The 12,500-nt window shown below is 44.5% G+C and overlaps 1 protein-coding gene across 1 annotated transcript in view; it reads right to left on the bottom strand.

Moving 5' to 3' along the window:
• CTNNAL1 (catenin alpha like 1) overlaps positions 1–12,500 on the bottom strand; it is a 673,107-nt gene that overhangs the window by 240,579 nt on the left and 420,028 nt on the right. The window contains exon 5 of the mRNA XM_068123645.2: positions 5,703–5,792. Coding sequence (XP_067979746.2) covers positions 5,703–5,792 — 90 coding nt within the window. The remainder of the gene's footprint in view (positions 1–5,702; positions 5,793–12,500) is intronic.

Here is a 12,500-nt window from a genome sequence, read left to right as displayed (position 1 = left end):
TTTCACACCTTCCAACTCCACGCCGTCTCCAAGATCCAACTCAACATTTCCTCCATCTGCAGCTCCCTCTGTGCACACCTTACATTTGAATGTAGCTGCCACACTGGTAAATGACCCTCTCAGACCACTACATTTTTGATGAACCCACTCAGCACACATTGTACATTGAATGGAGTTCACTCCAACACCCTTCCTGCACACAGCACACGGCCACTTCCCAGTTCTTTCCACCTCACCACATGCTTTACCACTTGCCATCACCTTCGTCTTTCCGATATTCACCTTCAGACCTTTTGTCTCCATACATTCCTTCCACTTGTTCATCTTTTCCTTCAGTCCATCCATACTTTCCGCAATCAACACCAGATCATCTGCATACAACAACTCCCATGGTAAACCCTCCTTTACGTTCTGAGCCAGCACCTCCATCACAGCTACAAATAGTAGTGGACTTAGTACCGACCCCTGATGCACTCCCACCTTCACCTCAAACTCACCACTGTTCCCGTCCTTCGTCCTTACAGCTGTGCGTGCTCTTTTGTACATTGCCATCACTACTCTGATCAACCATTCCTCCACTCCTAACTTCCTCAATGCCCATGTCAATACTTTGCGTGGAACCCGATCGAATGCTTTCTCCAGATCAACAAACCCAAAAAACAACTTCTTCCTCTTCTCCATGTACTTCTCCTGCAACTGCCTCACAATGAAAAGCGCATCTGTCGTTCCTCTTCCTGGCATAAATCCAAACTGCATTTCGTCGATCTTCACTTTCTTCCTTATCCTCCTCTCCAACACCCTTTCCAATACCTTCATTCCATGCTCCAATAACTTTGTCGCTCGGTACGAGCCACACTCCAGAGGGTCACCTTTCCCGTTGTATAGAGGGACGAGGGTACTCAGTTCCCAATCCACTGGAATGCGGCCTTCTTTCACCACCAGATTACAGATCTCTGTCATTCTCTTCACACCCCAACTTCCTGCTGCCTTCAACATATCTCCCATAACTCCCGTCGGCCCTCCCACTTTTCCACTCTTCATTGCTTTTATCGCTTCCTCAACTTCCTTCTCAGTTATCTTCTCTGCCGGTCCTAAAACTGGGTTACTCTCTATGTTGCCATCCCATTCATTCTCTGTATTCAACAGCATTTCCATATATCTTTTCCATCTTCCTTTAATTCCATCTGGGTCGACAACGATTTGTCCCACTTCATCCTTCAAGCAACTCACCCCCATCACATCACACCTCTCTTTCGCTATGTGCTTTGCAATCCTGAATACTGCTCTCTGACCCTCTTCCGAATCCAAGCGTTCTCCGAACATTTTCCTACATGCCTCCTGCGCCTTTGCTACCTCTTTCTTTGCAGCCTTCCTGGCTGCCTTATAACTTTCATGCTCTGCTGTTTCTGCTCCCGTACCCTTCGCCTTCTGCCACTCCTTGAACTTCTTCCTCTTCTCGTCAATCCTCTTTCCAACTTCATCATCCCACCACCATGTTTCCGAGTGCCTCGGTGGTCCTTTTGTCCATCCACATACCTCACCAACGGCTCCCAACAGACTAGCTTTCATTGACATCCAACCACTTTCAAGCTCAACCACATCATCCTCTACCCTACTCAGCCTCTCTTTTAATGCCTCCCTTACTGTCACCTCTTTCAACCTCCACACCTTCATTCTCGGTTGGTACTTCACCCGCCGCGCTCTCCTCGCACCTTTCACCCTTATGTCGCAGACAACCAAGTGGTGCTGTGAAACAGCCTCCTCCCCCGGGATCACCTTTGTGTCCCGGAGGTGCCCCCTATCTCGCCTACGCACCATCAGGTAGTCAACGGTTGTCGTCGACCCACCTGACGTGTATGTAACAAGCTTATTATCCTCTTTCTGGAACTGAGTATTACAAATCAACAAATCAGCTCCATCAGCAAACTCCAAAATCCTTTCACCTTCTCCATTTCTCACACCATATCCGTAACCCCCATGAACTCCCTCAAAACCATCCATACTCCTTCCCACATGTCCATTCAGGTCTCCTCCCACCACAACAACTTCCTTATCTTTCACGTTTTCCATCAGCTTCTCTATCGCACACCAGAACTTGTCCTTCTCTTCATCGCTCCGACCAACCTGCGGAGCATATCCCGAGATGACGTTCACCAAGTGCTTTCCAATCATAATTTTCACCATCATCAACCTATCACTCACTCTAGTCACACTCACCACACTGTCTACAAACTCCTCAGAAAACATGACACCAACACCATTCACGCCCTCCGGGCACCCTTGCCACACAAACTTGTATTTCTGTCCCTGCCTACCATTCACCATTCTCACACCACTTCCCTTCCATCTCGTCTGTTGCACACAACATATGTCCACTCTTCTTCTGACCAATACTTCCACCACTTCTCCTGATCTCCCTGTCATTGTCCCTACATTCCATGTCCCAAACCTCGGAAACCGATCTCCACTTCTGGCTGTACCCTGCCCATATGTAGTTGTAATTGTCATGGTTCTCTTTTTGAGGCAATGTTTTTATGGCCGGATGCCCTTCCTGACGCCAACCCTCTTAGTCGTCTCTTACGACACGCAGGGATATGGTGTACCTATTCTGACCAGGGTACACACCGGGAAACGTTTAAAACATGGAAATTCTGAGGGGGGGGGGGATATATATAGAATTCTTTGTCTAGGGAGGTGAGGTGAGGGGGAGAAAACAAAAAAAAAGAAACAAGTAATACAGCGAAGGAAAGAACTTAAATTGACAAAACACCGACGGGGGGAGGGAAGCCCCAAGTTACCAGGCCGCGCACGAGGTACGACCCAGAAAACGATTAACTACACACAAGTTTGTACGAATTACAAACCAATACTAACTAGAAACATACAATAACACGTACACAGCAAAATAACCGGTGGAAATTTGACAAAGACAAGAATGGGAAAATACTTAAACTTCGATGCCGTGGAGAGCTCGAAGTACGCTTCACTCGTCCGAGGAACCGGAACCGGAACCTTCTCTTCTCTCCGGCATCGAAAATCTTCACTCCGTGTCCAATGACACCAAAAGTCCTTCTCGAACATCTTCTGCCATTTTTGTTTAAAGATTATAGATGGGATTCTGCCAATCCTAAAGGAGTGCGTCGCCTATCATAGTTCTATCAGATATTTAGATTGTTGTTTTTTTCATTTCAAACATCCTGCAGATCCCAGCATGGGATTTTCACAAAGCACACATTCTCTTAGCACTTCATAAAACTTGTAACCACCCAAAACTTTTAAACTCCGAGATACGCGATCATTGAACCACGTCACCAGAGCAATGATCACGTCCATAAAAGGGTCGTTTGTGTGCATCTGCTCTCTTATGGCAATCCATGGAATTGTGACCATGAAATGCACCGTTTGCCTGAAGTCATGATCGTCACAGATGTTCGACCAATATCTCCAGCATCTCTTTCATCTAACAGCATAATACGAGCTTTGGATGCCTCTTGAAGTTATTTTGGATGGTCTGCAAGATTATTATTATTTATTTATTTTTGTATAAAAGATGGAGGCTCATGTAAGAGCTAACATTAATCACAAAAAAAAAAAATGACACATAAAACATATAATAAAGGGAGCGGGAGACAAGATGGGGAGAGAGAGGGAAGCACACAAGTACAACAGTAGAGAACAGGGACATCGGGAGATCTGTGGGAGGGAGAGGGCTTGGGGGTAGGAGGCACGGGAAGGTTGGGGGAGGGGGGGTGGGAGAGGTATAAAACACATGGACACTGCTCGGACTTCCAGGAAAGAAGTTGGTATTTCAAAAAAGTGAATCTGTGGTGAATTAATGAGGTTAGAAATGATCAAGGTTTTGGATGGGGGAAGATAAGAGATGGTTAAAGAGCTGGAGGGAGGAGTGGGATTGAAGAGAGTGAGGGAGTTTGTTCCACAGGCAGGAGAAAAGAGGAATGAAGGAGTGAAGGTGAGCAGAGAGTCTTGATTTTGACAGTTTAACCATAAGAGAGTTGCTGGCAGATCTTGTGCGACCTGCAGGAATATTTGGGGGACAAAGCCCAGATAGAGCTGGGGGAGAAAGGCCGGAGAGGAGTCGGTAGAAGACAGAAAGACCACCAACCTGCCTGCGGTGAGTGAGTGAAAGGCTTCCCATCACAAAAGCCACATACGTGCCACACGTGTACGAAACGGCCATCACGATCTGTCTGGCCAGTTTGTGCCAGCCATGGAGGCATAATGAGCTGTAGGACACGGAAGCTAACAGTGGATTTATTTTTATTGGAGCCGCCCCGTGGACACCAACACTGGAGTTGAAGGACAACATAGTGGGAGACTTGGGCAAACAATGGGTGTGTGGAGGAATGGGGTGAACAGGATGGATACAGAAGGACACTTCTGCTCCCCTCCTTCTCCCATCCCTCAACTTCTTCTCTTCCTCCTCTCACACCCCCTTCCTTCTCTCTAACCCTCTTCCTCTCTCTCGCCTGCCCTCTCCACTCCCTCCCTCCCTCCCTCCACTCCCGCCCTCCCTCCCTCCACTCTCTGTCCCCTCCCTCCTCTCTTCCCCCCTCTCTACATGTCCGTGCTCTATCCTTTCTAAATGTTCGGCATCAAGCAAGAAAGCAACACGCACATTTTTGAAAGTTTTTGAAATACCGGTAACTCATTACTTGGCAGGGGTTTGAAACACCAACCTCCTCGACTCAGAGCAAATGTTCCTAACTCTTAACAAATTACATCATCGATTCTACCGGATATTAAATTTAAGTTTATTTTGGACCTCTGAAGTTCATTATTAAACATTATTTTTAGGTCACAATGCTAAATAGAGGTTTTTCTTGAATGATATGATCACCTTGTACCACTGTGGCAGAGGGCGCTTCGGCCGGGTCATCCGTTTGCCCCGCAAACTGACCCTTCAGGTGCGCGGGAATTCTGGGGGGGCGCGTGTGGCGGACACGATGACTCGCTGGCGCAGTGACATAATTCCGAGCACCAGTGGGTGTCGGCCACGCCCCAGGTGAGGCGTGGCCTCCGGATATACACGAGGCTCGCAGTCCAGAGCACGGCAGTGCTGACGAGTGAGCATGCAATAAAGAGCTCTACCTCACCCAAAGCGTTGTGGCCTACCTTTATTTAACGTGTGTGCCCAGCACCACACTACACCACAACCATTTTTCAAAGACTTTCAGTATAGGTTACTGTCATTAACAACACTGACAAGGTTTGTTCAACTTTGTGATAATCCTCAGGTTCGAAACGCACTGTTAAACAAACCGATGCCGTGTTGTATTTACACGTTTAAAATGTATCTCGTTTTAGTTTCATGTTCTTCTTCTGGTTGATCATGTTGAGCTTTACCAGCGTGCAGAGCTTTTCAAACGTAGCGCGGGAAGTGGCCGCCAGAAACGGGAGACAGACAAACGTGCAACACACAGACACAGGATGAACGTTATGTTATTAGATATGATGACTTAGAAGTAAACATATGTATTTGTAGTTTCGTTAAATTATTTAATTTTCTAACGACCACTCGAAGTACATAGAAGGCTAAATATAGTAATCATTAAGACCTCAATAATCTGCCTTTTTTATGAGTTGTCTTGTATAGCAAACACCCAAATGAGTAAACAAATGAAACCAAAGTGATATTCCAGGCACAAGTTGACTATAGAAGGAAGAAGTGCGTTTTATTGTACCTTAGAGGCTGTGAGAAGCATCATGGTGCACTTCTCCACCACGGCCCTCGCGGTAGCCATCTTGGCTCTTTCTTTCTCATCCTTCAAGTCCTGCAGGTGAGGTGATACTTTTAAGAACACCAGAGTGGAAATGAGACACTGCCACAATATTGGGTATTACCTGATCTGTTTTTGATAATAATTTCACACCTTCAGACACAGGGGGCTGCCAAGGCAGGTTAATTGGCTATAGGGAGCAAAATCCTGGACGAGTCACCACTTTAACACAGTATACATGAATATTGTTCATTTCCTCCAGCAAGCTGGTACTCATTTTGCCAACCTGGGAAGGATGACAGACTAAGTCAAACCACCTGTTGTTGCTTGTGGCACGAATGGCCTTGAACTCAGGACCTTAAGATCTTGAGTGAGATACTGACATGCATGAATTTCTTTTTCATATTTCATGCATCTGACATGCATTAAATATCTTACATATTAAGCCACCACCAGGGTTAACGGTTCAATTTCTAATTGCTAATAAAGGCAGTCATGTATGTCGGAAATTTATGGGGGAATTTATATTTACAGTGTTGGTCACAAAAACTAATATTCAAAAGTTCCCTTCCAATATTAATCTGCTGAAAATAAAGATCTTCTTCCTCTTTTGTATGCAGGACAAGGCTGCGGGGTAGCATCATTAAACCATGCTCGCGTCGCGAAAAGCCATCGGTTGCATGCGTTCACGTACTTGTATGAAAGAACAAAAGAACCACCTTTAGAGGCCTTTTTGGGCACCGTGGTCACCTTTTTGAAGCAATGATTATGGCCGGATGCCCTTCCTGCCGCCAACCCTGTTGGTTGCCTCTTGCGAACTGGTACTCAATTTTGCCAACCTCGGAAGGATGACAGGCTGAGTCAACCCACCTGGCATTAATTCAGCGATCGACCGGGATTCAAACCCAGGATCCTAGGATCCCAAGCCAGCACCCTAACCGCAAAGCCAACACCAGGCTTGTATGGATTTTTTTTTTTTTTTGTATACAACATCGAGGCTCGTGTAAGAGCTAACATTAATCACAAAAAAAAAAAAAAAAAAAAAAAAAACCAACACACAAAACATACAATAAAGGGAGCGGGAGACAAGATGGGGAGAGAGAGCGAAGCATGCGAGTGAGTACAACAGCAGAGAACAGGGACATCGGGAGATCTGTGGGAGGGAGAGGGCTTGGGGGAGGAGGCATGGGAAGGGGGTGGGGGGTGGGAGAGGTATAAAACACATGGGCACTGCTGGGACTTCCAGGAAAGAAGTTGGTATTTCAAAAATGTGGATCTGGGGTGAATTAACAGGGGTAGAAAAGATCAAGGTTTTGGATGGGGGAGGATGGAATCAATGGAAATTCCATAAAATGTGACTTCAACACTTGTATGCATTAAAAAAAAAAATCTTAGCAACCGTTGGTCTGATTGACACGAAATATTTTCACCACAATATGTGACTACTCGCGTATAATTTTTAGAGATAATGATGATGGCATATGTCACGTGACATGGGCGCCATCTTGGAAAAAACGAAAAAAATTGGATCTCTATATCTCCAAAACCGCTCCATGGAAAAAAACTGAAACTTATAGGTATAAGTGTTGGTAACGATGACGTCATCAGTACCTTCAGTATGACGTCATAATTGGACAGGTACAATGCTTAGTCAGATCATTTTGAAATGTATTGAGCGTGATCTACGCAACAATTATACAACAGTACAATGCTTAGTCCAATCAGTTTTAAATTTATTGAGTGTGATCTACGCAACAATAATATTAGAGAATAAAAAGTTATGACATCATTGGTCACGTGCTGTGGCGGCAATGTTTGCTGAGAAAATGAATTTTAAAAAATGTAGACATGTACGTACGAACCAATCACTTAACCCCATTTTCGCTAAGCGTGCGCAGGGTAAAAACCTTAAGAAACAGGAGAGTTGGCTCGCACCAAGACGACTGCATGGGGTAAATGTTCTATGAATACCATCTAATTGGCTGACGGTAAGGCTGTGCCGCTGATGCAATGCCCTCTGTAGGTTAGGGCAGGAATTTAGTTTTTGTTGAGGGTGCCGGCGATAGCTCACCTACTGTTTACGAAGGACACCGTGCGATCTTCAACGTCCACAAACTATTGCCGGTGAAAATAAATACGAGGGCAAATGAGGCAACAGAGTATTTAGCAGCAATTAAATATATTTCTAGTCAATAAAAATATAAAGCGTATTGTTACGTTTATGGGGGTATGTAAGAGAACAGAGTAGGAAAGGTAGAATTGTATAGAAATAGTATGGACCGTGGGACGTGTAGGAGCATTTTGTTGTACTAAGTAGGAAAAATATAGCTTAAGGTTGTGTTTAAATGTGCATCATATGGAGGGGGGGGGGGGAGGGGAGGATGCCATGCTAATGAGAGTAGGGTTTATGGTTAATTTCCCCTGTATGTGAAACCCTCAGTGGCCATCCCTAAAAATATAACAACCGCCAGCAAAGCAAAGCAGGATCCGGCCAAGCTAATCATGCTCCATGAACATGTACAGCAAAGACCCGCCCAGGAGAGGCAGAGCGACCGTGATCCTGTGGAACGGGTGGGGGTCAGGGGGGGTGCGGCAGGCCTGGCCCCCAAGTGACGCACCTAGATGATGTGGGCAAGCTTCGCGATTGTCTCTCGCCGGAGAATAAAAGGAAAGCGCTTGGTTCTTGTTTGTGAAGGAGGTTGGCCATTTTGGTGTTCCTGAAAAGAGCGGTTGGTGCGATGGGATCGTGAGGGAGCTTCGACTGTTGGGCTCTTTGGTGGGCTGGAGGCCACGCTGTATTTTCCACAAAATGAAGGAGAAACAAAAGTCGTCGTCCTTGGGACTCGCCTCACGCCCATGGCTTCTTCGGCACGCGGCATTGCGGCCATCTTAGCCGGGTTCCCACCAGTGTGGCTTTGAGCTTCGACGTCCACCGACCTCCCAAAAGGACCCATTGGGGCCAGCTAAGTGAAAAAGGTGAGATTTTTATTTAATTATTTTACCCTGTGTGCATTTTGGAGTCCGTATGAGAGGATCCTCGAAGTAGAATTTATTTACCTCAGCTTTATTTTTGTTGTAAATCATTATCGTTACCTTTTGTTGTTTCAAAAAAGTTTCGTTTGAGTTGCGAAATAAACCCGTGTGCTTTTTGTAGTTAAATGCCCCGCGTCTCTTCCCTTTTACGCGGGCAATAACTGCCATAATCGGGAGGTCGGCTCGGGAGTTAAGACTGGTTCGGCTCATCCGTCCAAGGGTGGTGTTCACTAGCTGTGGACGCGACAGTATTTAAATTTCCAGACGATTGGCTTCACAGCATGTAGACGATTTCTTGATGAGGATTTCCATGTAAAATAGCTCTTTGGGGTAAATAAATCATGGACAAAAGAAGATGTATCAAGAATGATGCCTTAACTGCCTGGGAAAATGTCCCAATGAAATCCACAATGAAAGCAAACAATGTTACAAGTGAAGTGTGTCAAACGCTGGAGAATACCTTTTTCTTTTCTTTTTTTTGTATACATAATCGAGGCTCGTGAAAGAGCTAACATTTATCACACAAACAAATCAGACAGACAAACAAACAAAGTATATAAAAGGGGAAGCGGTAGACAAGATGGGGAGAGAAGAGGAAGCACATAAACACAAAATTTGTGAGGGACATCGGGAATGTGTGGGAGGGAGAGGGTTTAATTTTTTTTTAAAGTTTTTTTTAAAGTAAAACAATTTTTTTATTTTCAAGATACCAAAAGCTTAAATAATGAATACTAAATGTGGAGGTGAAAAGGTAAGTATTCTCATGAATGTGGATGTTTTTATTTTACCTGTCAATGATGGGATCGCAGTAATTAGCGAATGTCACAAGCATATTTTAATGAAAAGTTAATCCACTAATAACAGCATATAATTCCCTCGGGATGCAATGATTTATCAAACTCTTTCTTAATGAGAAAAAAATGCCTTGAGAGCAATTTTTTACAACTGGCTTCTTTTATCAAATACAACAAGGAGGCTCATGGAAGAGCAAGGTGATGGAGGGCATGAACCACCCACCGACAGGTAAAGTGGTGTTGGCAGAACTTGGACACGACAAGCAAAGGAACAAATGAACAAGAAAAGGGAGAGAAGAGTGGAGGAAACACTGCAACCCACAACCAAAGGTGTTGGGCTATCGGTAGGGTTAATGGGGAGTAATAAGGATTGTGAGTAAGGAAGCGGGATTAAGCGAGATAGTGATGTATCGACCGCTTGAAGCCCTTTAGTGAAGAGTGGGATAGCCTACACAGCATTTGGGTGGGAAGTTCAACGTGTGGGAGAAACAAGGAATAAAAGAGTTGAGGTATGGAGCCAGTCTATATTTTCGAAGTTTAACGAGGAGCAAGTCATTTGGAATATTGCATACAGTGCCTCTAGAAAGTAATCACACACCTTGACTTTTTCAGATTTTGTTGTGTTACAGCCTGAATTTAAAATGGATTAAATTGCGATTTTTTTGTCAGAGTTAGACATAATACCGCATAATGTAAAAATGGAATTAATTTTTAGAAACTTCTACAAAGTAATTAAAAATGAAATATAGATATATCTAATTTACATAAGTATTCAACCCCCTGAGTCAATACTTCATAGAAGCACCTTTGGCAGCGATTACCGATTTGAGTCTTCTTGGGTATGCCTCTATCAGCTTTGTACATCTGGATTTGAAGAGTTTCTCCCATTCATCCTTGCAGATTTGTTTAAGCTCTGTCAAGTTGGACGGGGAGTGTCAGTGAACAGAAATCTTCAAGTCTTTCCACAGATTTTCAATGGGATTTAAGTCTGTGCTTTGACTGGGCCACTCAAGGACTTTCATTCTTGTTCTTGTTCTGAAGCCATTCCAGTGTTGCTTTGGCTGTATGCTTGGGGTGATTGTCCTGCTGGAACATAAATCTTTGATGCAGTCCAAGGTCTTTTGCAGTCTGAAACAGGTTCTCCTCAAGGATTTGCCTGTATTTGGCTCAATTCATTGTTCCCACTATCTTTACAAGTCTTCCAGTCCCTGCTGCTGAAAAGCATCCCCATAGCATGATGCTGCCACCACCAATCCACCATGCTTCATGGTAGGGAAGGCGTTAGATGGGTGATGAGCTGTGCTCGGTTTCCGCCAGACGTAGCACTTTGCATTCAGGCCAAAGATTTCAATTTTCATCTCATCAGACCACATAATCTTTTGCCTGATACTCTCAAAACTTTCACGTGCCTTTTTGCAAACTCCAGGTGTGCTGTCATATTCCTTTTTCTCAGGAGTGGCTTCTCTCTGGACACTCCCCTATAAAGCCTAGATTTGTGAAGTGCTGCAGAGACTGATGTCCTTCCGGCATGTTCTACCATCTTAGACAAGGAACTCTGTAGTTCTGTCAGAGTGGTCATTGGGTTCTTTGTCACCTCCCTGACCAAGGTCCTTCTTGCCTGGTTGCTCAGTTTGGTCAGACGGCCAGCTCTAGGAGGAGTCTGGGTAGTTTCATATTCTTTCCATTACCTAATGATGGAGCTCACTGAGCTCTTGGGAACTTTCAACACTAGAAATTGTTTTCTACCCTTCCCCAGATCAATGCCTCCTAACAATTATATCTCAAAGTTCTACGGACAGTTACTTGGACTTCCTGGTAGAGTTTCTGCTCTGACATGCACTGTCAAATGTGGGACATTATATAGAAAGGTGCGTTTCTTTCTATAACATGTCCAATCAATTGAATTATTGGCCACAGGTGGACTCCAATCAAGTTATAGAGATATCTCAAGGATGATCAGAATAAATTGGATGCACTTGAGCTCAATTTGGAGTGTCACAGCAAAGGGGTTGAATATTTAGTGACTCAAGACATTTCAGCTTTTCATTTTAAATTAATTTGCAAAAAAATTTAAAAGTAAATTTCCCTTTGATAGTATGGGGTATATTGTGTAGATCTCATGATCATTATGGGGTAAATTGTGCAGATAGTGACAAAAAAATTTCTCAATTTATTCATTTTTAATTCAGGCTGTAACACAACAAAATGTGAAAAGGTCAAGGGGTGTGAATACTTTCTGAATGCATTGTAGATGTTGGAGTTGCTTGGGAGGGCTGGGTGCTGAGAGACCAGAAGGCGCTAAACCAGAGGAGATGCGGATAAAATAATCCAGAGAGACCACTACCTGCCTGTTATGTGAGAGCAACATACCTTTTGATTCAACCTCACATAAGGAGATTTCCAAAAATGTTGAGAGCTTTGGATTCCACAGAACTCAGGAGATATTATGGTGGGGTGCTAGCTCCAATAAAACTAGAGGATAGGAGAACTCCATTGAGCTCAATCCTGGTTTCATTAAGCCCCACATCAGCTCTCTCTCTTAGCTCTCTCTTAATAGTAGTGCTTCTTTAATGGCCCCAATTAATCCGCCCTTCTTAATGTATCAGCCAGGGAAGGGATTTTGGCCGAAGCCGCACATGCACCAGTTGAGACCCGGCCTGTCGTTGGACTGAAGGTGGTTGGAATTTGGAAGTTCACTTGGGTTCCGGCTTCAACTCACCGGCTCTTCGTGAAAGACACTTTGCAGATCGTCAGCATCCACCAAGTAATGTGACCGTATTGGAGACCCAGCTTAATGCCCATCCGAGCGATGCCACACTTTGTGATGCAGCGCACTGCCCGAGGAACATCAATCTGACAGTTTATACTCGGGTTGCCAATCTAATCCATATGAGACACCTCAAGCACAGGAGTTCTACCCATTCAGCATCCTGTT

This window comes from Myxine glutinosa, chromosome 7, assembly GCF_964187855.1.
Source record: "Myxine glutinosa chromosome 7, kmMyxGlut1.1, whole genome shotgun sequence".
Classification (NCBI taxonomy): Eukaryota; Metazoa; Chordata; class Myxini; order Myxiniformes; family Myxinidae; genus Myxine; species Myxine glutinosa.
The sequence above is the reverse complement of the archived record's forward strand: the minus strand, read 5'-3'. Positions and strand labels throughout refer to the sequence as shown.